The following is a 24,801-nucleotide window of genomic DNA, read 5'->3' as shown; positions in this document are numbered from 1 at the left end:
TCCCAGGGATGCTGCCGCCTCCAGACAGAGTGCCCCCACGTCCACCACAGCCCAGCCCCACCGAGAAGCAGAAGGGGAGTACAGAGTGGGTGCTCGTGGGCACGTCCCCCCACCCGGCCCGACTGTGCCCAGAGACCCCTCAGGTCCAAAGGAGGCCAAGCCAGGCAGGAGCCCAGCTTGGTCATGAGCTGGGCTGGGGGCACGTTCTTCAGGCCAGTCGCCCCTTCTCAAAGCAGCGTTGTGAGCGGGCGGGGCGGGGGCGGCAAAGCCTGAGACCCCGCGGGAGCCCAGAGGACGTGGGAAGGGCAGCGAGGAGTGGACGATTCACTGTTCCTGACCCGAAGCTGCCCTTCAAACAGCCCAGAAAGGAGAGCTGAAGGACCCCACAAAGAATCACATTGCTGGCCCAGGCCCGTGCCTCCCGTCCATCTGTCCATCTGCCCACCTGGCCCAGGAGAGCACAGAACACGATGCATTCTCTCAGCACCACGGGGAGTGACGGAGCGACCTTTAGAGAGGTCAGCACAGCATTCTGGTTTGGGCGCCAGATCATGCTTCCTGTGTCATTTTTCTGTGTCGTTTTCCACAACTATGGGAGCGCTGGCTGCGTGTCCCCCCAGGTATGCCCTCTGCCCTCCATCGTGGGGCAGATGGGGTGGTGGAGGGTGATGAGGGCGGCCTCCCGGGCCCATTTCCCCACGTGCTGTAAGCGCAGAACGCACACGGGGTGGCAGCAGAAAGGGCCTCAGTACTGCCTTCCGTGTCCAGTGCGTGTCGCAATAGTAACGTGTTGCGTGTGCCAGGCTTAAATAAAATATACCACTAAAGTTAATTTCGCCTTTCTCTTTATAGAAAATTTAAAACCACACGTGTGGCTCACGTATTTCTGCTGGACACACTGGTCTTGACTGAGAAAAGCAGCTGACCACATAGGAGAGCGGCCCTGCAGGCGGCCGGACGCCTCTCCACTGCAATCCCCGGCCCTCGGGGCAGGACGAGGGGACACCGGACCCCCAGCTGCCACTCCCCACAACAGCTACGGGGAGACGTATCCTGCTGCCCCCGGTCCCAAATGCAGAGACACCCAGGATCCCCAGAGACCTGGGGGTGCAAAGCCTGGGCCCTGCAGATGTGGCCACTCAGGCCGCTTCAGTTAAATAACAGCGCTAACTTGAAAGCCATTCAAACTGAATTAAACTTTTGTGCGATCATCTCAGTGATTTTTTTAAAGCTTTACTGAGGTGTAATTCACATACCATGGAATTGAACCTTTTGAAGTATACGATTCAGTGTTTCTAGTATATTCAGGCATGTGTAACCATCACCCCTAATCCAGAGCTTGTCATCACCCCAAAAGATCGCCTATCCCCGCCAGCAGTCACCCACCCTGGCCCCCCGCCCTCCTGCACCCATGACCCTGCTCCTGTCCCTGTGGCTTTGCCTGTTCAGGACGCTTCGTGCACACGGAGCCGTAATACACGTCCTTTCCTGTCTGGCTCCTTCCACTAAGCACGACATTTTCAAGGTTCATCCACACTGCGGCATCTCAGCTGGGTAACGTGCCACGGTGTGGACCCGGCCGCGGGCACGCCTGTGGGCAGGGAGCGCCGGGCCAGACGTGGCTGGTGTATAACTCTCGCGGAACCCGCGGACTCTTCCAGGGTAGCTGCCTCAGGACGCTACCCCCCACCCCACCGAGTTCTTGCCAACACTGGTCGATCTCTTAGTCCCTCCATGCCAGAGGTGTGATTTTTAACTTCCTGATTTGACTTAACGATTGTTCCTTTCTTTAAAAATTAAGGTTGCCAACTTTAAACACCAAGGGTCACTGCGATGGTGTCAAACTGAGTCGAGTTACTCCTGCAGCACAAAGGAACCAGCCCTGGGAGTCTCGGCCAGAAGGCTCTTCGGGCCCCGTTCTCACCGGGTGCCAGACTGCAGTGGGGGCCGGGGGTAGAGGTCAGGGGTCACCGCCATTCGGGTGGGCTTTCCTGCTCCCTGCCTGCTCTGACTGAGGGCCTCCTGACGACCAAAAACGAGGCAGAAATCGGAGGAATGACGAATGGCTACTTAAAAACCACATTTTACATTAAATATTCAATGTCACGGGGACAAATCCTTCCAGTGTGTCACGAGGCTGTGTGTCACCGAAGCGGCCACGTCGGGACAAAGGCCCGGGGGGCCTCAACCCACTCGGCACCGGGGGGCACCTGCCAGTCCTCTGGGTTTTCTCTTTTACTTTTTGCGTTTTCTAAATATTATACAATGAACACACTCCGCTTTGTATTCATGAAAAAAGAAATCAAACCACAGATGTTATTCTTAAAAGTTAAAATAAACTATATGGAATCTTAAGTTACAGGGGATGCCAGCCACCCGCCCACCCGGATGCCCGGGGGTCTGAGCTGCAGAGCCGGCCGCTGTGTCGCTGGCTGTCCGTGACCACCAGACACATGTGCGGTCTCAAGCGGCGGCCAGTGGTCCTGACTCAGGGTCCTGGGGCTGCAGCCAGGACTGGTGGGGAGCCCGGGGGCCCACGTCCCAGACGGCGGGAACTTCTGAGCCCATCTGCTCTCTGCTCATCGCCTGCTCCAGTCTCCTGCTTCCCCCAGGCCCGTTCTGATAGGAGGCCTTGATTTCTTGAGGAGGTTTTCACATTTATTACCATAACATCAGGGCGTTCGGTGTAAATCTTGTTTACGTGTGTGCTTCTCACCTTTCGTGAACGTTCAGCAAGTTTTTACTTCTCTTTTGTTTTCCCTTAATTAGTTTTATCAAAAGTTTAGTTCACTGGTCTTTTCAAAGAACTAGATTTTGGGGAATTCCCTGGCGGTCCAGTGGTTAGGACTCGTTGCTTTCACTGCCGAGGGCCTGGGATGGATCCTTGGTCAGGGAACTAAGATCCCACAAGCCGCTCGGTGTGGCCAGAACAAAACAAAACAAAAACACAAACACAAAGAACTGGTTTTGGGGTTTGTACCTCCTGATTTAATTATTTAATTAAGCTTTCTCCTTTTTTTTGAGTTATATACATATTTTTTCAGATTCTTTTCTATTACAGGTTATCGTAAGAGACTGAATATAGCTCCCTGTGCTATACAGTAGGGCCTTGTTGGTTATCTATCTTAAATACAGTAGTGTGTATATGTTAATCCGAAACCCCTAATTTATCCCTCCCCCCACCTTCCCCCTTTGGTAAACACAAGCTTGTTTTCTGTGTCTGTGAGTCTGTTTCTGTTTTGTAAGTTCATCTGCATCCTTCAGATTCCACATATAAGTGAGACCACATGATACTTGCCTTCCTGCCTGCCTTACTTCACTTTGCGTGATCATCTCTAGGTCCATCCATGTTGCTGCAAATGGCGTGATTTCCTTCCAAGCTTTTCTCTTTATTAACTCCCTCTACTGCCTTTTGTTTCTTGGTTTTGACTTCGGGGGCACGGTTTCCTTCCCCACTGCAGACGAATGCCTTCTGGTTAAACGCAGGCTTCTTGGACCTGCCTTTTGTCGTGATAGCCCAGACGTCCCTCTGCCCTCCGGCCGGCCCTCCTTCCTTGGGAGGTGGAAGCCCCCGGACTGGCCCTCACCCCTGGGGTTTGGGAGCCGCAGCGCTCGCAGACTCCGGCGATTACTCCACGCGATGAGCTCTCCTTCACGAGCTCTGGTTCTGTAGTACAGGCTTGTTGCTGCCGGTCTGCTCGAAGTTTCTAGCGTCTGGCTTCCCCTTGCTCAGGGACAGGCCCCGGCCTGCAGGGTAGCCGGCCCGGGGCAGGACGCCGTGGGCCGTGCGGGGGCTGCGAGTGGACATTAGCTCAGGGACCAGCAGCACAGTCTCTGGTCTGAAAGCGCAGGGGGTCCCCGTCCGTGAAAGCAGAGACGGGTGCCCAGGTGCTTCCAGGTCCGATGCACCCAGCCAGCCAGCCCCCCGTAGGATGCAGCCCTTCGCCACGGGCCCCTACAGGACAGAACTGAAAGTCTCCTGTTTTATTTACATTCTCCTTTCAACTCTGACCCTCCAGGGAGATTCACCTGGAGCCAGTTGCTGTGTGCGTGGCTTCCCTGGAGTGTGGGCTGCCCTGGCTGGAGGGGCCCTGCTCTTGTCCGAAGGCCGCCCTTCCTTGTCATTCGCACTTTTCTTCTTTAAGCCCTCTTGGTGGGGGCGGGGGCAGGGTCCTCGGCACACGTTGGCAGCCTGTAAACACCTGAAGCGGTGGGTCTGATGACCCACCCAGTGCCCCGGCTGAGCCCCGGGGAGAAGCGTGATCACCGAGCTCTGAGCTGGGAGGCTCTCCGCGGCCTTGTGCGATGGACACAGCCCGGGGGGACCCAGACCCACACGGCTGGCCTCGACACCAGGCGCCCCTGTCGCATCTGAGCCTGTTTCTATTTCCTGAGGGAAAATCTCACGTGGCGCTTTGTTTTTTCTTGGAAGTGCCCATTGTTTAAAAAGAAGACAAAAACTCTTTGTACTGGGCGAAAACCAGTTCCCAAGTACCCAGCTCCTGCCCATCTGATTGACATCTGTGCTCCAGAACCAACCAGTTACTGAACTCTTCTGGCCACTGAGGCTTGTCCTCACTCAGGACACGCCCCTGTGCCGGCCTCTACTGATTTACGAATCACGGGATCCTACCAATCTCAGCAGCCCCACCCCCACGGAGGAGGATCCTGGGAAGTTCTCACCTGCGGCAGCGGCCAGTGTCCTGACCAAGGCTGGCTTGGGGCTCTCTGGGCCACAGCCGCCCCAGGCACCTCCACAGCTACTGGGGAATAGAGTTTATTTATATTTTTGGCCACGTGGGGTCTTCCTTGTGGCACGCAGGCTTCTCTCTAGTTGTGGCGTGTGGGTTTTCTCTCTCTAATTGTGGTCCGTGGACTCTGTAGTTGTGGCCATACAAGCTCAGTAGTTGTGGTGCAGGGCTCAGTAGTTGTGGCGCACGGGCTTAGTTGCTCCACAGCACGTGGGATCTTAGTTCCCCCACCAGGGCTCGAACCTGTGTCCCCTGTATTGGAAGGCGGATTCTTTACCACTGGACCACCGGGGAAGTCCCCTGGGGAGTAGATTTTTAGCTCAGATACAAGGAAGTTTTTCTAAACAACCTCTAAAGTATTGAATTTTAGAGCTGGAAGAATCTTAGCGGTCACTTAATCACTCCAATTTTCAGGCTATCTGTAAAATAGAAAGACTTGTAATTGAAATCTTCTTAAGGATTTTTAAAAACTAAACATTTTATGTTGAGATAACTGTAGATATACATATACTTGTAAGAAATAATAACAGATGTCCCATATACCCACGCACATACACCCCAAATCACAACCAGGGCCTTGTGTCGCTTCAGTGGAAAACCAGAACGCTGCAGCCCCATGGAGCCCTCCTGTTCCCTTTCACAGCTGCCCCAAGTCGCTGATCTGATCTCCACTCACATCATTTGTCATTTCAGGCAAGCTGCAGAGATGGAGCCACACAGTCTGGCCTTCCCAGGTCTGTGTTCACTCGGCACACTCCCTGAGATGCACACAAGTTGCTGTGTGTGCCCAGGGCTCACCCTTTTTGCTGAGGGGGCTCCCTCAGTGTGGACGCAGTCTGTTTGACCAGCGCCCCCTGCAGGGCGTCTAGGCTGTTTCCAGTTTTGGGCTATTAGGAGCAGAGCCGCAATAGTAATCCGTGCACACTGGTGGCACAGGGATGGTACTTTTTTCATCTTTTTATTATGGAAATAGAAAAGTTGAAGAGTAGTGGGCACACAGAACACCCAGAGAGTAATTCAAACAACGGGACCCCGGGTGGTGAGTGCACAGAGGCAGGGCCGGCCAGGCACCGACAGGCGGACGAGCCACAAGGAAGCCACCAGAAACCCTGACAAGTGCTTGGGTGGAACCCTGGTGGGAAGGCCGCCTGGAGCAGGATTCAGAGTAAAAAGCACGATGGGAAAACAGTCAAACAGCTACACACGGTGACCACCTGACCCGGCTCCCAAGAGAATGGAAAACACACGGCCACACAAACACGTGCACACAAGTGTGATTCGCAAGAGCCAAACACTGGAAGCAAAACCCTAACGCCCACCAGCGGACCAACAGAATCGGTCCATCCACACAACAGCATGTGATTCTGCCTTAAAAGGACTGAAGGACTGACACACGCTACAACGCGAATGATCCTCCAAACCATGCTGCCGAGGGAGCGAAGCCAGACACGGATCAAACGCTTTATGACTCCACTGATATGAACTGTCCAAAAGGGGCAAATCCACAGACTGGACCACCGGTTGCCCGGGGCTGGGGGAGGCGTGACAGGGAGTGACTGCAGTGGGGACGAGCTAGTGGTGATGGCCGCACAACTCTGTCAGTGTGACAAAAACACTGAACCGTACACTTTAAAATGAACTTTACGATATGTGAATCATACCGAAGTTTCTAAAAAGCACCCAGCAAAGGTAACAGAGACGCTGAGTACTGGCAACCCTTTCAAGGAGTCTTGCTGCAAAGGGGAACAAAGAAATGGTGTGGGCGCAGGAGGGGAGTGTTTTGTTCAAGATGCGAAGACAAACACCTGTTTCGAGGGGGGAAATGATACCTAGAGGGAGCACCCCAGGAAGATACGTGGGGATGAGGAGGGGGCAGCGCCAGGCCCAGGGGGGCCCCGCGGGAGCGGGCGCGTTCCCAGGGAGGAGGCAGGGACCCCCTTCCAGCTGCCGCTTTTCCTCCGGGAGCCAGGGGGGTCCTGGGCTGGGAGGCAGGATGGGGCAGAGGTGAGGAGAGGATGAGGAAGGAGCTGGGCCGGGGGAGGAGCAAGTGCCCGCACGGGGCCCGCGTGACCCCCCTGAGGCTCACGGTCAAGGGGGACAGAGACCAGTCGGAGGCCAAGCTCCTCCAGCCCCGACAAAGGGACCGGGGCCCAGAGGCCCCCGGTGGGCGGGGCTCGTCAGGGGGAGGGCGTGAGCTGCAAGGACGGAAGGGGTGGGGGTGAGGGCTGCAGCGACGGCGAGCCCCAGGTGGGCCGGTGGGAGGGGGCAGCTGAGCTCAGGGACCCTCTGGGGCTGTGAGGGAGGCGGGAATCCTGAGGCTGGACCGGGCAGGGCTGCGGGGAGGCTGGGGGGTGGGAGGTCTGGTCAGAGGAAGGGAGCGTCCACACGGGAATTCGGGGAGGAGGGAGCATGTGTGTGGTGCGGGCCCTGCCCACCTCCAGGCCAGCAGTTTGGGAACCTCAGAGCCCACACTGGTGAGGAAGCAGGGTCCTCGGGGGCACAGCGGCCCAGGACACCTTTTGAGCACTTCTCAAGCATCATGGCAGGCCCTTCTCACAGCAGCCCTGCTGGGTCGTCCTCATCGTCTCTGGTCCTCAGGTAAGGAAGCCTGCACAGGTAAGGCACAGGGAGCTGGCCCAGGGCCATACAGGGAGGAGACTCAGCCATAACTGAGCAGAGTCACAGGCCCAACTGAGGAAGGAGGAGTCCAGCGTCAGAGGCAGTTGGGTCTCTGTGTTACTGCTGGGCTCCGGGCTCTGACATCTCCCGAGACACAAGCCTCCCCTGGACCCTGGAGGGTGCTCTCCTGAGTACGGAAAAGGGCAGAGCCCATCTACGGGAGTGTTTCTAGGGTTGGGTGCTGTGACGGTTAACTTTATGTGTCAACGCGACAAGGCCATGGTGCCCAGATATTTGGTCAAGTACAGCCACATGTTGCTGTGAAAGTATTTTTCAGATGAAATTAACCTTGAAGTCAGTAGACAAAACAACACTGGTAAAGCAGAGACTCTCCACGATGTGCGTGGGCCTTGTCCAATCAGTTGACGGCCTTAAGAGAAAAGACTGAGGTCCCCTGAGGAACAGGGATGTCTGCCTCTAGACTCTTCCCTGGGTCTCCAGCCTGTCACCGCCCGCGCCCACCCCCGGGCTGAGAATTCTGGACTTGCCAGCTCCCACAAGTGCGTGACCTAATTCCTTAAAAAACAATCACTCTCTCTGAAAAAACCTAACACAGGTGCTAAGATCATGGCAGCAAATAAGACATAAATAGGGGTGTCCGTGGGGCGTGTGCTGAGAAGGGAGAGGTCCAGGCACCTGTAGGGGTCCCCCGACTTTAAGGAGCAGCTCCCGGCCTCTCCTGGGGATGGAGCCCCAGGACCCTGTGGGCAGGCACCACCTCGCTCCACCTGCAGGGGCACCGTCTCTAGAGGCTTCTTCTTTCTCCGTGAAGGAGGAAGGGGGACCTTCTGGTGTTCACGGTGTGAAACTGAATGAAGGGAATCCTCATTAAAATGGAGTCGGGAAGGCTGGAAGGGGGAGCTCTCACACACCACCACTCATCGTGTCTGCAGACCCCAAACAGGCAGACATGTACCTCACATGGACCCAGAGGAAAAGGCAGGTTTTCTCCCCGCCGGCAGCAGCCCAGCCAATGGGAAGCATCGCCACCCTGAACCCCGTTTCCTCCAATGGGCTCTCCCTGAAAGCGGCCCCTCCCAACTTCCTCCTTTTTCTCTGTCAAGTAACATTCCTCTCCTTTATTAGCTGGTCTTGCCTATAGTTTTCGCTGTAGCCCTCTTGTCCTGAGTTGCAATTCTCTGCTGTTCCTGAATAAACCCATTTTGCTGATAAAATAACTGGCTGTTTTATCTTTAATGTCAACCAGAGACTTGGGGGGGGCGGGGTACACAGGGGCTCCTTGCTTGGCGTCCAGGGTCTCCCGGGCCGCACCACGTGGGGCCCACCTGCCCACACAGGGGCAGCGCCAGCCACGGGAGGTGGGGGCTGGACCAGTCCTGCCGGCTGAGGGAACGACGGAGAGTGGAAGGGTCTCCCTGGGCGGAAGGACGCCCTGACAGACGTCCCCAGAGGGTCGCTGGGGAGGACCACGACTTGCTTCCTCACGTGAGCCTCGGGCCTACCCTCCGGCTCCGACCCAGGGTCCTAGACTGGCTGTGCCCAGCCAGGGTGACCCACCCCCGGAGCCCTCCCAGCTGTGCCCATGCCCAGCACCGGCCGCGGGCGCGGGAGGCCCCAGGGGCACCAATTGTGGCCAGTGCACGGCCCAGGACGTGCTCCACAGCCCCCGCCCCTCGCACGCCCGGCCCGCGCCCCGCGGTCGCTTACCTGAGTCGGCGGGGTCCTCCCGGAACCTTGGCCCGGCCGCGGCCACGGCGTCAGCAGCGGGCCCGGACGGCTTTCCCCAGCGCACCAAGGCCGACGAGGCCTGGCGAGCTGTGGGCGGCGGGCCGGGAAGCGCGAGGAGGAGGACCTCCAGGCGGAAGTCCAGAGGGGCGGGGCTGACTCGGGGGGAGGAGCCGGGCCTCTGTTTGGGGGCGCGGTTAGTACGGAGGGGCGGGGCTGGGTCCGGGGAGGAGCCGGGAGGCAGGCTAGGGTCTTGGTCAGGCCGGTGGGGCGGGGCCGGCTTGGGAGAGCCTCCAGGCCGCCGTTTGGGGGCGTGGTCAGTCCGGGGGCGGGGCTGACGGGGTGGGGCCGCTCTGCCGCCAGGGGGCGCCGTGGGCCTCAGGAGGCCTGGCCCACCTGGCGCTCCCCGGCCCGCCCCGCCCCTCACCGAGTACCTGGCGTCCGTGTCGGTCCCCGACCCTTCCGTCCTCCTCAGAGGGCCCCCGTAGCCCCACGCCGGTCTCCGGATCCCGGGGCCCCTGCTCCGCGGTCCTCGGTCCCCAGCCACCCCACCGGACCCGTGACGGGACCCCCAACGCCGCCGGCCGCGCCCGCTGCGCCCCGGCCAGGAATCTCCGACTTCCGCCGTGGGGCCGGGCTGGTGTTCACGTCGTCATGCCCTCGCTCGGGGACCTGGTGCGCGACTGGCACCGGGGCGCGCAGGCCGTGGCGCGTGGGGACTGGGACCACGCCCTGCGCCTCTTCTCGAGCGTCCCGGAGCCGCCCGCCAGGATGAGCTTCAACGTGGGCTGCGTGCACCTGCTAGCCGGGGACCCGGAAGCCGCGCTGCGGGTGAGCCAGGGCCCCGACAGCCTGCGCCCCCGGGGTTGGTCGCAGAGACCCCACCCCAGGGGGACGCTGCCCTCTGGCCCTGGGGGGGTCGATGAGGGGTGGGATAAAGTCCCAGCTGCAGGGATGAGCCCAGGACCCCTGCCCTTCCTCCCTGATGGCCACCTGAGGATGTCTCCCCAGGTCCGCCTCAGTGAACACCTAAGCAGGGGAGGCCTGTGTGGGCAGGGGACCCCAGCGGAGCTGAGTCAGGGCCGGGATGGGGGTGCAGGGCTCTGGCACTGCCTCCACTGTGTGGTGACCATGTGCCAGGCTCTGCAGTTTTGGGGAACGGCCGGGATGAACACTGGCTCAGGTGCTCTTGGCCGAGGTGCTAACATACCCGCAAACAGGCTCGAAGCTGGATGGGGCTGGGAAGGGGCACCCAGGGTGTAGGGTTTGGGCTGGGCCTTCTGCAGACACCTGTGGTGATGGCCAGGAGGTAAGGTCTCTGGTTGCTGCCCAAACCCCAGATCTGAGCGCTCACCTGTCTCCCACCCACTCCCCAAAGCAGAACCAAGAGCTGGGGGTACACATGGGCGCACACACACACGTGCCTCCGCCGAGGGGCCGGCAAGTCCACTCTCCGCCCTTCAAGCCCCCAGGTTTATTACGGTGGTGCACGTTTCACGGGTGACAACAGAAAGCCAGCAGCACACCGAATCCCCCTCGGAAAGAGCCGGGCTCCCGCGTTGTTCAGGCCATCAGTGACAGCTGCCGAAAACGTGTTCAAGGGACCTACCCTGTCATTCTTCACATCTGTGTATGAATCTACAGTTATCTCAGCAGCAATGTCAGTGTTAAAATGTTATCCAACAAGGGGGGTGCAATCACTGGACACCAGTGTGAGGCCAATCCAGTCACCACTTCCTCTAAACCGTGATTTAACCAGAGGGAGGGGACAGAAGTTCTGCGCAGAGGGGTGTGAGTGTTAAATTCGCCTCCACCCTAACCGCAGACGGAGTAGCAGAGGCATGTGTTTTGGAAATTTTTCTGAAAGCAGATGGAACGGCTACAATTAATAAAACTGGTTGTCTCCGAGGACCTGGACAGGGTGAGAAGGGTGAGGCTGGGAATGCAATCTGTTGCCCTACGGAAGCTTCGATTCGCTGCTCTGTGTGGCAGGACAACAGACGGGCTTCCCTAGAGCTGAGTGGCCACGTCAGTACTGTGTGCGGACCTTCAACCTCGGGTCAAACTCACTTCAACAAGCCCCCCACTTGGCCATGACACCGATCCAGTTGCCTGGATTTAACTTGATAGCTGCTGTATGCCCCCCTCTTGCTTGTGTTTAACTGGTGGCTGCTGTCCTCCTTAGGAACAGATGATGTCATCTCTGAGTCTAGTTTCGGGAAGAGCTGTGTTTTACACATATGTTAAGACTTCAGCGTTTTTGCTCTTTCTGATTCTAATAGATGAGAAGTGCGTCAATTTGTACGAAGTACCAAAACTAGGATTTAAAAAAGACAAAAACCTTGCATAACTTCCCCCCCCCCGAAGGTAACTATTATTAATGCGATGGAGTGTTTCCTTGTCCTCATGGTAAACAGGTTGGTTTGTGCTGCCACCGAACTGCCCTTGAGTGCATCGCAGGGCACCTTGGGAGCCCAGGCGGCTTTGGGTTGTGGCCGTGACGTGTGCGCCCAGCCTCAGACCCAGAGGCCCCCTGGGTGGGCGCGGGAGACCTTCTCCTGCAGGTGGCCATGATGGGGGCCAACACGATTCCTTGATCCATTGCTGGGCATCCGCCTGGACCGCATCTGTGACACAGGAGTGACGGGGTTACAGACCTGGGTGTTCCATGGGCATTTTTGTCCCCAGGCATTTGACCAGGCAGTGACCAAGGATGCCTGCATGGCTGTCGGCTTCTTCCAGCGAGGAGTGGCCAACTTCCAGCTGCGGAGGTGAGCACAGAAGTGCCCTGTTATTTCTCTGATGGCCCTTTGGCTCTGCAGAGCCCTTTCCTGTGTTCCTCTCTGCCCACGGGTCATCTCCTCTTACTCACCCTTCCTGGGCGGCCCCAGGGGAGCCCAGGAACAGGATGCTGTGGTCGTGTGGCGGCAGAAGCAGCGTAGGGCCACACCTTGACCCATGGCTCTTTACGGGGTTCAGGGGATCACAGAGTGCTTGTGCCAGCTTCCCCTCCTTTGCTCCTACATCCCTGCTGTAGCCGGGACAGCGCGATTATACCCGTTCTGCCCACGTGGAAACCGAGGGCAGGGCTGGAGGAGTGGTGCGTCCCAGGACATGGAAGTGATGGGGGTCCTCTCTAGCCACCCGGCCCTCGGCGCCCGGCCCTTCCCAGAGAAGAGATCCGGGCTGCAGGACGGGCCCGGCCCCCACAGAAGGTCCCACTGGGGGCAGGTGGGCTCTGGGGGAGACCTCCTCTTCTCATCGACCCAGGAGCCTTCCTGGGGGCGATGGGGATTCTGGTGGGGGCTGGGGAGCTTCCAGCGGGGCTCTGCATGGGGAGGCCCGTGGGGTGGGGCCCGAGAAGCAGGCAGGACACTCCCAGGGCACTCTGCACACCAAGGTTTGGGAGAGGGTCTGGGGTACGCTCCCCTCGCAGGGGAGCGAGGCGCCCAGAGGACAGAGCTGGAGCCCCACGTGCTGCTCAGCCCGTCTGTGTGTGGACCCCCTGTGTTGAGACCTGGGTGACCACCACGGCCTCCACCACTGCAGCAGGAGCTGGGGCAACATGGGGCTGGGCGAAGCTCCGCCCCCTGCCCTCTGGCAGCTGAGGGCCTCCACGCCAGGCTCCCCTGCCGCCCACAGGTTCCGGGAGGCCCTGTCCGACTTCCAGCGGACCCTGGCACAGCTGAGGGGCAACGCCGCCATCGACTACACCCAGCTGGGCCTGCGGTTCAAGCTGCAGGCCTGGGAGGTGGGCGTGCGGGGAGCGGGACGCGGCTGGGCGCTGGGGGTGCTGTCTGTGGGCAGGCGGCCCAGGTGGTCCTTCTAGGCCGCTCGTCCTGAAGACCCCATCCTCCGGGTCCCGCTGTCTTGTCACTGTCACAGCTGGGGCCGTGTTGACTCAGGTGCTCCCTCTGGCCAGAGGGGCCCCCAAATCCCACCGGGGGGTGCAGGGGAGGGTCAGAGGTCAGCAAGAGGTGACAGTCTGGGCAGGGGCTGGGCCGAAGCAGGCCTGGCTGTGGGCCCCTGGCATCCCCGCCCTGGGGTTCTCGCTTGGCGCCGTTCCTGGCCTCCTGGGGCGGGGTGGGCACTGATGGAGGGGCTTAGGAGGAGCGCCCATGCGCTCCCAGAAACGTGCTGCCTCGGAGCCCCTGGGAACCAGCCGTGTCCCAGTAAGCCAGGCGCGGGGGACGTCCCGCCGGGGTGGCCCCGGCCCAGGGCACCGTGCGCCAGGCGGGCACCTTGGGAGCCCAGGCGGCTTTGGGTTGTGGCCGTGACCCCAGCAGGCCATGTGGCAGCAGCTCTGGGAGCACCGTGTCCCCGCGGAGTGCGGGCACAGAGGCTGCCGCGGGTGAGCGACACGCACCCTCCGCCCTCGCCCTCGTGGCCGCTTGCTGCTGTTTCCCAGCACATCCAGCCCAAAACATCCTTCCACACGGGGGGAGGGGCGGGCGGAGAGAGGCCTTCCTCAGCCAGCACCCCAGACTCCCGGGGGCTCAGTAAGCAGGGCAGCACGGGGAGGAGGGGTCAGGCCAAATGCAGCACGGGGCTGCGAAGGCCGAGAGGCTGCTTCCGGAGATGGGAGGTCCGCCTGACATTCAGAGCAGAGAAGCAGAGAGGGCTGATCCGCTCCGGCTGGGGGTCTGTGGAATGAGGCCTGCGGGGCAGAGCCGGCCCCGGGGCAGAGCCAGGTGTGGGACCAGGCGGTGGGGCTGGGGGGCGTCCTGGGCCTGCCGTCACCCCCGCCTCACTCTCAGGTGCTCTTCAGCATGGCTGCAGTGCAGAGCCAGCTGGGGCTCTGGGCGGAGGCCACCCACAGCCTAGAGGAAGCCATCTCCAAGGGGCCGGAAGGGGCCCGCGATGACCTGGACATCGCCCTGGGCCAAGTGCAGGTGAGGGGCAGGTGAGGGGGCAGGTGAGGGGCAGGTGGGAGGTAGGTGAGGGGGCAGGTGAGGGGCAGGTGAGGGGGCAGGTGAGGGGTAGGTGAGGGAGTAGGTGAGGGGCAGGTGGGAGGTAGGTGAGGGGAGGTGAGGGGGCAGGTGAGGGGCAGGTGAGGGGGCAGGTGAGGGGAGGTGAGGGGGCAGGTGGGGGGAGGTGAGGGGCAGGTGGGAGGTAGGTGAGGGGCAGGTGGGGGGAGGTGAGGGGCAGGTGAGGGGCAGGTGAGGGGGCAGGTGAGGGGGCAGGTGGGAGGTAGGTGAGGGGGTAGGTGAGGGGAGGTGAGGGGGCAGGTGAGGGAGAAGGTGAGGGGAGGTGAGGGGGCAGGTGGGGGGAGGTGAGGGGCAGGTGGGAGGTAGGTGAGGGGCAGGTGGGGGGAGGTGAGGGGCAGGTGAGGGGCAGGTGAGGGGGCAGGTGAGGGGAGGTGAGGAGAGGTGAGGGGGCAGGTGGGGGGCAGGTGAGAGGTGAGGGGGCAGGTGAGGGGCAGGTGCAGGGCAGGTGGGGGGCAGGTGAGGGGAGGTGAGGGGGCAGGTGGGGGGCAGATGAGGGGAAGTGAGGGGGCAGGTGAGGGGGCAGGCGGGGGGCAGGTGAGGGGCAGGGGAGGGGAGGGGAGGGGGCAGGTGGGCAGGTGAGGGGCAGGTGAGGGGAGGTGAGGGGGTAGGTGAGGGGCATGTGAGTGGGCAGGTGGGGGGCAGGTGAGGGGCAAGTGGGGGGAAGGTGAGGGCAGGTGAGGGGGAAGGTGGGGGGCAGGTGAGGGGATGTGAGGGGGCAGGTGGGGGGCAGGTGAGGGGCAGGTGAGGGCAGGTGAGCAGAGCCAGACTCCTAAGCTGACTCAGGTGGCTTGCCCAGCCCATAGCCTGCAGTTTGGGGCTCACATCTGTCTGGCCCCCAAGACTGACTATATGAGCTGAAGAAACTTCTGGAGGGAGGCAGCCTATGTGCCCAGGTGTGGGCTGGACTTCCCCTGGGCTATGGGAAGTAGGTGACAGGGCCAAGCCGTCCCTTCTGCTTTGAGGCTCCTGCAGCCTCAGGCCTGGCCCAGTGCTCAGGTCTGCATTGTCCGGACCCCCCTCCAGAAACAGGCCCCCGTGCAGCCTCGGCAGGTCCCCAGGGGTGAGGTCTTCCGGCCGCACAGGCGGCACCTGGAGCACCTGGAGCCCGTGGATTTCTTGGGCAAGGCCAAGGTAAGGGAGGGGTAGCTTCTCGCTTCTCAGGCCCCAGGGGCTCAGGGGCCAGCAGCACCCAGCAGGCCGCAGAGCGGCAGGCAGCCAGGCCCCTGCTGAGCTCACACCGTGTCCCGAGCTTCCAGGCTGAGTTCACAGGGACACCCGGGGTCATCAAGGCCTTGGTGGGTGGACAGAGGACACAAGGCTCCTGGGGCGGGCAGCAGTGTTTCCAAATGGGGCTCACAGATCTGGGTCTTGGAACCTGGCAGTGGAGCCCACCAGAAGCTGCTGAGGACCCCCAAGGTGGTGCCGACCCTGCCTACCTCCGCCTTCGACTCGCTCTTCTGGACTCAGCATCTCCTGAGTTTTGTGTTTCTGTGTCCTCCCTGCATCTCTGCCTCAGAGAGCAAGACCCTGGGGAGGCCCGAGGCAGGCTGGCCTGGGCCACCTCTGCCCACCCTGGGTCAGGGCAGGGCAGCAAAGTCACAGGATGACGGGGAGCAACTCGCCCCAAAGTCGGGAAAGGAGGTTCCCTGTGCACAAAGGAAGATGCACTCTGCTTTCCAGCTGGTGGCCCTCAGCCAGGCCTGACACCCCCCCCGGTCACCCGAGGGCTAGGTGTCGTGCATCTTTGCTGGAGGGCTGCGTGGAGGAGGGGGCTCTGAGCTGCATTAATCCATCAACTTGGAGTCCTGTTATCACAGGAGATGACTGCTTCTAAGAAACAAGAATATTTTAAAGGTTGTACGAAAAATAAGTTAAAATGATCAGCACAGATGTTTTCCTTCTTCAAACATATTTTTCCCACCTCCCTGCCCCCACCACGTGGTCCAACGTCTTTGGGCCAGGCTTGGGCAGCACCCCCCGTGCAGATGGGCGACTTCGGGGTTCAGAATGGGCAGCGAGGGCTGGGCACCCCTGACTCGGCCGGCCCCTTGCTGTCCCTCCGCAGGTGGTGGCCTCCGCCATCCCTGACGGCCCGCACGAGGACGCCCGGCCTCAGCAGCCACAGGTGGGTGGGCAGCCTTCCGGCCACCTGACTTCTCCTCTGACGTTTTGCAGGTGGGGCCTTCCAGACCCATTACTCTTAAGGATGCCTTAAACCCTCCCCGCGGGCTTCTCAATGTCCTTCTGATCTAAACGTGGGGGGCGTCCCATCCCGGGAGAGAGCCAGTGAAAACTGTGCAGCCTTGCCCCCCAGCCCCCGACGCTCCGTGGGGTCTGCATCCTGAGGAGGGGGGTCACTGTGTGCCCACAGGCTCTCTACGCACGTGGTGAAGCCAGGCCTGGGGCTGCCGAACGGTAGGAAGGGGCCGTGGCCCCCCACTCTTCTTCCCCTGTCGGCAGAGCCCCTTTGCAGGCCCAGTGTGGCCACTCCGGGCCAGGGACCAGGTGGCTGTGTCCCCTTTCTGGACCGGCTGGAGCCCTGGTGCAGGGCGAGGGGTCCCGCCTTGCTCAGCCCTCCCTGTGCCCCCGTTTGTCCTGAGCCTGTTCTGCTCCTGGGGAAAGAGCCTGCCTGCCCCTCACTGAAGCTCTGCTCAGGCCTGGGGGTGGGCACCAGAGGCACCAGGGTGGGGTGCAGACTGGGCTGCAGGCCGACGGGAGCAGCCCTGCCGGCCCCACCAGATGCAGCCTCACAGGTGGTGGTCCGACTGGGGTGCTGTTTGTTTCCAGCTCAGGGCTCTCCTAGGCCCACCTTTCATGGAGGACCTCGACCTCTGTGCTGGCTGGGTGAGGCCTGAGAACGAGGACCCCTCCCCCTTCCCTCCAGGGCCCGTGACACAGGCCCCTCCAGACCTGGTACCCGCTGTGGCCCCAGGACGCCCCTCGATGTGGAGACGGAGGTCAGCTCTGGCCAGGCTGGGCGGGCTGACCATGGCACACTGGTCACCAGTGATGAGCAGGTGGGTGAGCGCGGGCAGGGCAGGCAGGGGCCGTAGTATTTGGAGGACCCCCGCCCCAGGCTGAGCTCCGGGACCAGCCACAGCTGGGCCCTGCAAGGGTCTCAGGGCAGGGCAGGTGGCCTCATCACCTGCTGGGGGATAGAGATTTGGCTTCCTCAGGCAGGCCAGGGCCTTGGCGGGAGCCAGCCACAGTGACCGGACGCCATGGGTCAGGGACACACTGCTGCTCACATGTGCACAGACAGGAGCCTGGGTGTCTGCTCCCCACCCTGGGCCCGGCAGAGGCCTGCAGCCCGTGCGTCATAGCCATGAGGCTCCCACCCCTCAGCTGGGGCCCCCGGCCTTCCTTCTTGGACATGGGACTCCCCGAGATGCCCCAGGCACTGGGTGAGGCCGAGGAAGGGAGGGGCACAGGGTTCTCCTGGGCAGATGTGCCGGGCAGGTGTGCCGGGAGGCCGCCCAGCACAGAGAAGGTGGTTAAATTTCACATTCAGTTTATCAAAGGACTCAGTTTAAAACGAGACGGTCACTTCACTTCCTCTTTCACTGAAGTCCAGCTAACTCGGTGGACAGTTGGTGCCCTTGAAAGCCATCCATCACAGCTGTGCTTGATGAAACCCCGTGGCCCTGAGTTCACATACTGGGCGTTCGAGCACTTGACCCTCCTGACAGTGGGCAACAGCTTCCTAATTGCTTTAAACAGCTGACAAGTCTGATAAGAATCTAAACACTCCGTTTACAAACTTAGTCCAACTTTCAGATCCCACCTGAAATCAGCATCTGAGTCAGCTGGTCGGTGTGGCCAGGACTGGGGCCCTCTGGGGTTTCTGCCGCCCCTCAGCACACCCACTGCTTAGGGTCCCAACAAGGGTGAAGTCCAGCGGGTCCCTGGCTTCGGTCCCCAGCCCCCAGGGTCACCGGGAACCCCAGCTGGAGCTGCCGCCTCCTGGTGGGCCAGGGGAAGACGGATTGGTGCCCACAGTGCAAGGTGGCCTGTCTGTAGTCTCCAGGCCTATAGGGACCTGGTTCATGCCCCGGATTCACCTCCAACGCCGTTAGATTTGTGGCTTCCTGCCTGGCCAAGGCTGTCTTGCAGGCCATGCCCCTCACCACTGGCTCTGCTTGGACAGTGTCTGGGCACCGCCCCCGACGAGCTCCAGGCCCAGGGAAAGCTACCTCCACCCTCAGGGCCCCACCCCGGCCTCAACCCCACCCCGGCCCGGCAGAGCCCCAGCCTGCGGCTTCCCTTGCAGAAGCCTCACGTGGAGCAAGTTGGCCAGTGGGTCCCTCCAGGTGAGGCGCCCTGAGCAGCTGGTAGTGGGAGGGCACTTTGTGGAGGGAGCCCCAGGCAGGTATCTGGGCGGGGCTGGGAGCAGCCTCTTTGTCCTCCAGGGAGGAAGCTGGTGGGCTTGGGGCTCCCGGTGGTGTCAGCATCTCCTCTACTCCAACACGTTCTACTCTGGGGGTCGGTAGCCACCGGAGTCCCTGACTCCTCCCCGCTCCGCAGGGCTGCTGGTGGCTGGGGGGCTGGGCCCTGGCTCCTCTGAGGATCCTGCAGGCGCTGGGGTAAGAGGCACTGGCTCTCATAAGGGATGAGGGGCTCCAAGGCCAGACCCCATCCTCCGAATGCCTCTAGGGACCCCAGCTAAAGAAGCCTCACGAGTCCAGAGCCCCAGCCCCTCCCACCCTCCCGGTCCCTGCCCTGCCCCCTGGCCTGAAGCCCACCCTGGCAGTCCTGGGCACACAGATCTGGGGCCTTGGACCCAGGGTGTGGCTGCAGGGGGCCCCGAGCCCTTGGTGACCTTCACAGTGCAGTGCACCTTCACCCTGGCCCTGAGGGCCCCAAGAGGAGCTGACCTGTCCAGCCTGCGGGCCCTGATGAGCCAGGCCCTCCCTCCCCAGGCCCAGAGTGGGCAGCTCAGGTGAGCTGGAAAGCCGGGTGGGAGGGCTCCAAGCTGGGCACCTATTAGTCCCGGCCCTGGGAGAGGCTTTTGAGGTCAGAGGTCAGCACCCTCCCTAAAGCCCCTGCCCGCGCTGCCCACTCTGAGGCATCTCTTTGCAGTTACCGAGACCCTAGTGACAGCAGGGGCTGGGTGCCCCTCACCGGGGAGGAGGCACTGCAGAGGGCCTGGCGGGGCGCGGCTGCCGGCTCTGGGGAGCTGCGGCTACGGTGCCAGGTGAGCCGGGGCGGGAGGCGGCCCGGGGCGGGGATGTCCAGCCCTTCTCTCCGTGCCGAGCTTACCCTACAGCCCTCCCCGCTGCCGCAGGGAGTGGGCGGCCGGCCTGTCCTCTACCAGGTGGTGGCCCGGCACGGCTACTCCGCCCAGGGGCCCGAGGACCTGGCCCTGCAGCCCGGAGACACGGTGGACGTCTTGTGCGAAGGTAGAGCTGGCACTGCCCCCGCCCCCCATCGCCCTGCCGGGGCCCCGGGGCAGACGCGGTGTCTGCGAGCAGATGTGGTGATGCCCTGACGCCCCCTGCAGTGGACCAGGCGTGGCTGGAGGGCCACTGTGACGGACGCGTCGGGATTTTCCCCAAGTGCTTCGTGGTCCCGGCCGGCCGGCGCACATGAGGAGCTTGGCGCTAAGGAGTCCGTGGCAAGGAGGGTTTAATAAAGGCGATCTGCCCCCCAAGGTGTGGTCCGTCTTCTGGGCTTGGCCACTGAGGGGACCTGACTGAGGCTTCCGAGGGTGTGGGGTGGCTGCTTTGGGAAAAGCCCACAGAGCCTGAACACTGGCTCTGCCAGCTCCTGGAGAGGCCAGGGCCCGCTGCCGGCCCCTCCCAAAGAGCCGGCCCCTCTACCTCCAGCAGTCACCCCTACCCCCAGGCTTGGCCTGGCCCTGAACCCGTAGGTCTGCAGTCACACAGCCCTGAGGGCTGCAGGGGTCGCGATGGCCCAGCCCTCGTGCAACATGGGAAACCCGCTGGGGCGCCGGCACCTGAAGGCCATGGTCGGGGCCACGGTACAGCCTCCGTGGCCAGAATGACCCCAACGGCAAAAGGGGGCCATGTGACCATGGGGCCAGCGCCCACAGGGCGAGCCTTGGGGGTCGGGGCTCAGGAAGCCTCCGGCCAGCTCAGGCCTCTGCCTTCCAGCATCAGGTGGCAGCCAGCCTAGTCCCGGAGCCAGAGCTGCACCACAGTGGCCCCGAGAATGGCCGTGACGGTCAGCACCAAAAAGACGACTCCGGCCACCCAGACGCCATAGCTCTGTGCCCGCCACTGGGCGGGCGCCTCGGCCGGGATCAGGCTGGTCAGGTTCAGCATGTAGCCCAGCGTCCAGCCGATGTTGGTGCCACCGGCCTGCGGGCCACACGGCCGGTCAGGCTGCAGGCAGCGGCCTGAAGCCCCAACCCCCTCTCGCCCTGAGCCGTCACCTGCTCGCGGAACTCGATGCCGCCCCAGGTCTCCTGGCTGAACCCGTAGCCCTCGAGCAGGAGTGTGAGGATGTACAGGCCCGAGGCACAGTAGTCGCGCAGCTGGCCATCCTGCCCGGGCGAGCTCGCCTCCACCTGGGGGCCCGGGAGGCCAGGAGCCCCATGAGGCCTCACCTCCTGGGCCCCCAAGGCTGGCGCCCCTCGGAGGCGTGCCCCTGAGTCTCCTGCCTGGAGCCCCCCAGCCCCCCGGCCACACTGCCTGGGACGGGGTCCCCGCTCGGTGGAGTCTGCAGCCCAGGGAGCTGGGGCCCAGGTGGGGGGCGGGTGGCCCGCATCCACCCACCAGCTTCCAGGGCCTCTGGCAGAACTCCCAGATGGTGGCATTGGCCGTGGCCAGCGGCGGCCTGGAGGTGAGGTTCAGGAAGTGGAAGGTGTGGTAGAAGTTGGAGAAGGCCTGGGGGAGGGGGTGAAGTGCCCGGCAGGGCGCAAGGCGGGGGCCCAGGATGAGCCAGGTTCCGCCCCGCCCCACCCCGCCCCACCCCACCTGGGGTCCCAGGCTCCCCAAGGGCCCCCTGGGCTCGGGCCCTGGGGCCCCGAGGGGAAGCTTGGCCCCGAGGGCAGGCCGCAGGGGCTCACGTAGAACTGTCCCCGCACGGGGGGCTGGTAGACGCTGTCGAAGGCGCAGTCTCCTCGGCCGTCGCAGCTGGAGAAGTTGAAGAGACCCCGGATGGCGGCGACACAGGCCCCGGGGTTCCCCGTCCCCTCCACAGTGAGGTTCTGGCCGAGGTCTCGGGGGGCTGCGGCCTGGACGCAGGGCGACCCGTACAGGGGGGCCAGGGCCAGCGTGCCCCGGTAGCCGCTGTGGTAGCAGGGGTGACGCACCAGGAGGCTCGGGCTGCTCTGCGGGGAGGGTGGGGGCACCTCTGAGCACCCGCCTGGCAGGGTGCCCCGCCCCCCTCCCGCAGAGCAGCCCACCTGCACCAGCCCGGCCAGGAGCCGGTTCAGCATCTGGTCGCGCCCGAAGCAGAGGTAGCTGTGGGTGTAGACGCTGTGTTCTGTGCCATAGAGGCGGAAGGTGGCCTGGGTGGTGGTGTCCAGGATGGGGCCCCCAGGCACAAAGGTGATCTGGGTGGAGGCCCCACCCATGTCCAGGGCGCCCACCGACGTCCCCTCCAGAGGCTGGATCCATTCTCCGGAGAAGGAGTACTGACCACAGACAGGGGGCACTGAGTCCTGGGGCCGCGATGACCCCCCCGGGCGCCCCTCCCACCCTGGGGCTGTCTGTGGCACCTGCACCAGCAGGCCCAGGATGTAGTTGATGGTGACCCAACCTAAGGCCCCTTCGTCCTGCCCAGCCAGGAGCTCAGCGCCCCAGAAGGCCACGGGAGACCGGCTCAGGGCCTGGCTGACCGCTGCGAAGACGTCCTCCGCCTGAGAGCTGTTCTTCTGGCTGCGCGGAGAGGACAGGCCGCTGGAGCTGGCAGAAGCCACCCCTCCTCCATCCCGCCTGAGCAGGACCACAGCTCTCACACTGCACCCCAGGGACGCGTGCGGGCCCACTCCAGCCCCCACACCTGAGCAGCCTCATGCCACCTGTGGCCCCCAGGAACATGGGCGTTTGCTGATGCTTGGCCTTTGGGATCAGTGCCAGCGCCTCCTCCAGGCAGCCCTGCAGGCTCTCGCCAGCCTGTGCAGGGTCAGAGGCGTAGGAAGAGATGCCAGGCCCTGAAACACAACACCACAGGACAAGGCTCCAGGCCCCGAAGGAAGCTGGGCTGAAAAGCAGCCCCCGAAGATGCATCATGACCCTCGGAGCCTGCGGACGGGACCGTATCTGGAAAAAGGGTCTTTGCAGATGTCATTAAGTTAGGGATCTTAAAAGGAGAGCACCCTGGATTCCCCAGGTGGGCCGTGAAACCAACGACTGGCCTCCTCACAAGAGACAGAAGAGGGAGATTTGAGACACACAGGGGAGAGGCCACGTGAAGTCCGAGGGAGAGGTTGGAGGGATGCCACGTCTGGAGCCCCAGGAGCTGGAAGGGTTTGTTTCGGGTCTCTGCGGGCTCAGGCAGGACAGATCCAGAGCCCTGGCCCGGCTCCCACTGACCGGCTGGGCACCCTGGGGCAACTCACTGAACCTCTCTGAGCCCCTTTTCTTTAGGCTGATTTGCTACTGCCCAGCTCCAGCCTGTGCCACTTCCCAAACCTCCACCCAGCTGGGAACCCCAGCCGGGCAGCGGCTGGCAGCTCCCAGCACCCGTCCACCGCCGACGGAACTGCCCACTAACCTTTCACCCGGCAGGCCAGGGCCTGGCTGACCACACCTGTGTCATTCTCCTTGTTTGCCAGCCACTGATACACAAAGAGCGATGTGTGGGAGGACCCAGCGTCGAACACGATCCCGAACTGGGAGTGACACCAGGGTCAGGAGGGCGTAGGGGCCGTCACGGCCCAGCCCAGCCTCCCCTGGGTGGGGTCTGGGGGCACACCTTGGTGTCTGCAGGCAGGAGGACGTTGGTGGCCTCCACCAGGAAGAGAATGAGCGTGGTGAGGCCTGAGACCGCTGCAGCCCCCAGCAGGGCTGTGAAGGCCCGTTCCTTCCATGTCAGCCCCATGGGGGTGGGACTGGCACCTGTGGGGTTGGCAGCAGTGAGCACCCAGACTCTGCTGCCTGCAGATGCCGCTGCCCTGGAGAGCCCCTCGGTCCTCCCAGGGGCTCAGACAGCCTACCCCGGCTGGGTCGATGGGCAGGACTAAAGACCACGCCGGAGAGCCAGGCTACACATGGTGTCACAGCGTCACAGGGGCCGGCAGGGGCCGGGCACCGGGACGCCCTGTCTGGCGACAGGCTAGGCTGCAACACACAGCAATGAGGAGGTCCCGGAGACCCCCTTTCTAGTGCCACGCCGGGGCCCAGCGGAGCCACCCCCGTGTGATCTGCCAGCCCCACTGCCCGCACCCTCCCAGGACCCCAGCTCCCCTCCCGTCCCCCGCAGGATAAGGAGCCCCAGATCCACAGTGAACTCCGGGAACCCGGGGCCCCACCTCTCCCACCTACCTGGCTCCTCCCTGCAGCCCTCACCCCAGGCCTCTCCCAGGACAGTTTTCTAAGAGTCCTGGGGTCAGGCCTGAACTCGGTGGGGACAGCTGACCGACTGCCTGGATGTCTAATTGTTGCCAAGCAGGTCAGCGGGTCCCGGAAAGCACGGTTTCTCTACTGAAGGACCTGAAGGCTGAGGGGTTCTGAACAGATTCATCTGGTTTCTGTTTAAAAACCCAACCTCGGGCTTCTCTGATCTGAACCTTTTCACTTGGCCCCATGACGATCCCTCGCAGCCGGCCCAGGCTGACCCAGGAATGTGGTTTGCACGGGGCCACGGCACCAGCTCAGTGGCTGAGGCCTCTGCAGGGCCCTCTCCAGCCCCCAAACGTCCCTGAGCGGAGACCCACGCACACGAGGTCACCAGGGGCCTCGGGCCAGTTGCCACCACTGTCCAAAGGAAATGGTCTGAGGTCTGCAGAGCTTTGAGGCTCATGGACTTTGTGCGGCATCAGTATCCCCGCAGGAATGCGGCTGTTCCCAGGGGGCGTCCGCCTCTCAGGGCGAATGCAGGGCCCTAGGCTCCAGGCGGCCCGTCTGCGTCATGATCCCATTTTAAGGAGGGAAGAGCGAGGCTCAGAGAGGACGGGTGATCTGCTCGAGCCACCGCCAGGCCAGGCCGGACGGGACCCAGCCTGTGTCCCCAAAAGCACGCTGGCCACAGGCCACTCACAGAGACAGACCAGTTACAGGCAGGGCCAGGGACACCGGTACCCCCCTCACACCCCCCTCCAGGGCGTGTAGCACCCTGAGCCCCCAGCCTGAGCCCCCAGTGGGTGGGCAGAGAGGCTGGGTAGACTCCACACAGAGCACGCCCTCAGGACCGGTCAGCACCCCCAGACCAAGACGGCCCCTCACCTGGGCTGGTGGGTAAGCAGTGGCAGCAGCGTGGAAGCTGGCCCGTCTGTCGCCTCTCAGGCACCTGCCAGGTGCCGTCCCGCCTCTGCCCGCCACCCGACGCTGGTCACCGCTCCCCTGAGCCCGGGTCCGCTGTCAGGCAGGTGACGAGCCGCTGCTGCCTGCCCCCACCTGGGGTCACCACCCCCGGCCAGGGTGGTCCCCTCCGAGGCTGCTCAGACTTTGCCCTCCGACCCCGCCCTTCCCCAGTGGGAGGACGGTGCCAGTGCTCAGGCGAGGGGCAGGTCAGCGGAGTCAGGTGACTGGAAAGGGCCCAAGGCCGAGGGCTCGGCCAGAGCAAAGGCC

The 24,801-nt window shown here is 62.7% G+C and overlaps 3 protein-coding genes across 17 annotated transcripts in view; 1 reads left to right on the top strand and 2 right to left on the bottom strand.

The window, feature by feature from the left end:
* EXD3 (exonuclease 3'-5' domain containing 3) overlaps positions 1-9,762 on the bottom strand; it is a 77,282-nt gene extending 67,520 nt beyond the window's left edge. For both annotated transcript variants that reach the window (XM_030838154.2, XM_030838155.2), the window contains exon 1: positions 9,099-9,762. The gene's annotated coding sequence lies outside the window, so the exon portion shown is untranslated. The remainder of the gene's footprint in view (positions 1-9,098) is intronic.
* Positions 9,345-19,745, top strand: NOXA1 (NADPH oxidase activator 1). Of its 11 annotated transcripts, none has more exons than XM_060300091.2 (14): positions 9,345-9,947; positions 11,805-11,887; positions 12,759-12,867; positions 13,874-14,008; positions 15,128-15,235; positions 16,170-16,229; positions 16,476-16,519; positions 16,989-17,121; positions 18,375-18,414; positions 18,629-18,687; positions 18,889-19,043; positions 19,170-19,298; positions 19,389-19,503; positions 19,605-19,745. In XM_060300091.2, exons 1-14 carry the CDS (start codon positions 9,771-9,773, stop codon positions 19,731-19,733), a joined length of 1,476 nt encoding a protein of 491 aa, XP_060156074.1. In that variant the 5' UTR covers positions 9,345-9,770; the 3' UTR covers positions 19,734-19,745. The 11 variants fall into 11 exon arrangements, with proteins under 11 accessions (XP_060156074.1, XP_060156072.1, XP_060156071.1 ...); XM_060300089.2 differs by having other exon boundaries at positions 18,252-18,414; positions 19,184-19,298; XM_060300088.2 differs by having other exon boundaries at positions 18,252-18,414.
* On the bottom strand, positions 19,724-23,180 carry ENTPD8 (ectonucleoside triphosphate diphosphohydrolase 8). 4 transcript variants are annotated; one of them, XM_060300086.1, is made up of 9 exons: positions 22,988-23,180; positions 22,787-22,904; positions 22,073-22,223; positions 21,789-21,948; positions 21,474-21,704; positions 21,135-21,398; positions 20,842-20,952; positions 20,499-20,633; positions 20,108-20,424 (listed from the first exon to the last, which is right to left on the bottom strand). In XM_060300086.1, exons 1-9 carry the CDS (start codon positions 23,111-23,113, stop codon positions 20,236-20,238), a joined length of 1,485 nt encoding a protein of 494 aa, XP_060156069.1. In that variant the 5' UTR covers positions 23,114-23,180; the 3' UTR covers positions 20,108-20,235. The 4 variants fall into 4 exon arrangements, with proteins under 4 accessions (XP_069901746.1, XP_060156068.1, XP_060156069.1 ...); XM_060300087.1 differs by lacking the exon at positions 20,842-20,952; XM_070045645.1 differs by lacking the exons at positions 22,787-22,904; positions 22,988-23,180 and having other exon boundaries at positions 19,724-20,424; positions 20,499-20,952; positions 21,135-21,704; positions 22,073-22,649.
* Positions 23,181-24,801: the final 1,621 nt, after the last annotated feature.

This window comes from Globicephala melas, chromosome 6 (assembly GCF_963455315.2).
Source record: "Globicephala melas chromosome 6, mGloMel1.2, whole genome shotgun sequence".
Classification (NCBI taxonomy): Eukaryota; Metazoa; Chordata; class Mammalia; order Artiodactyla; family Delphinidae; genus Globicephala; species Globicephala melas.
Note: the sequence above shows the minus strand (reverse complement) of the source record. Positions and strands in the feature narration are given on the sequence as shown.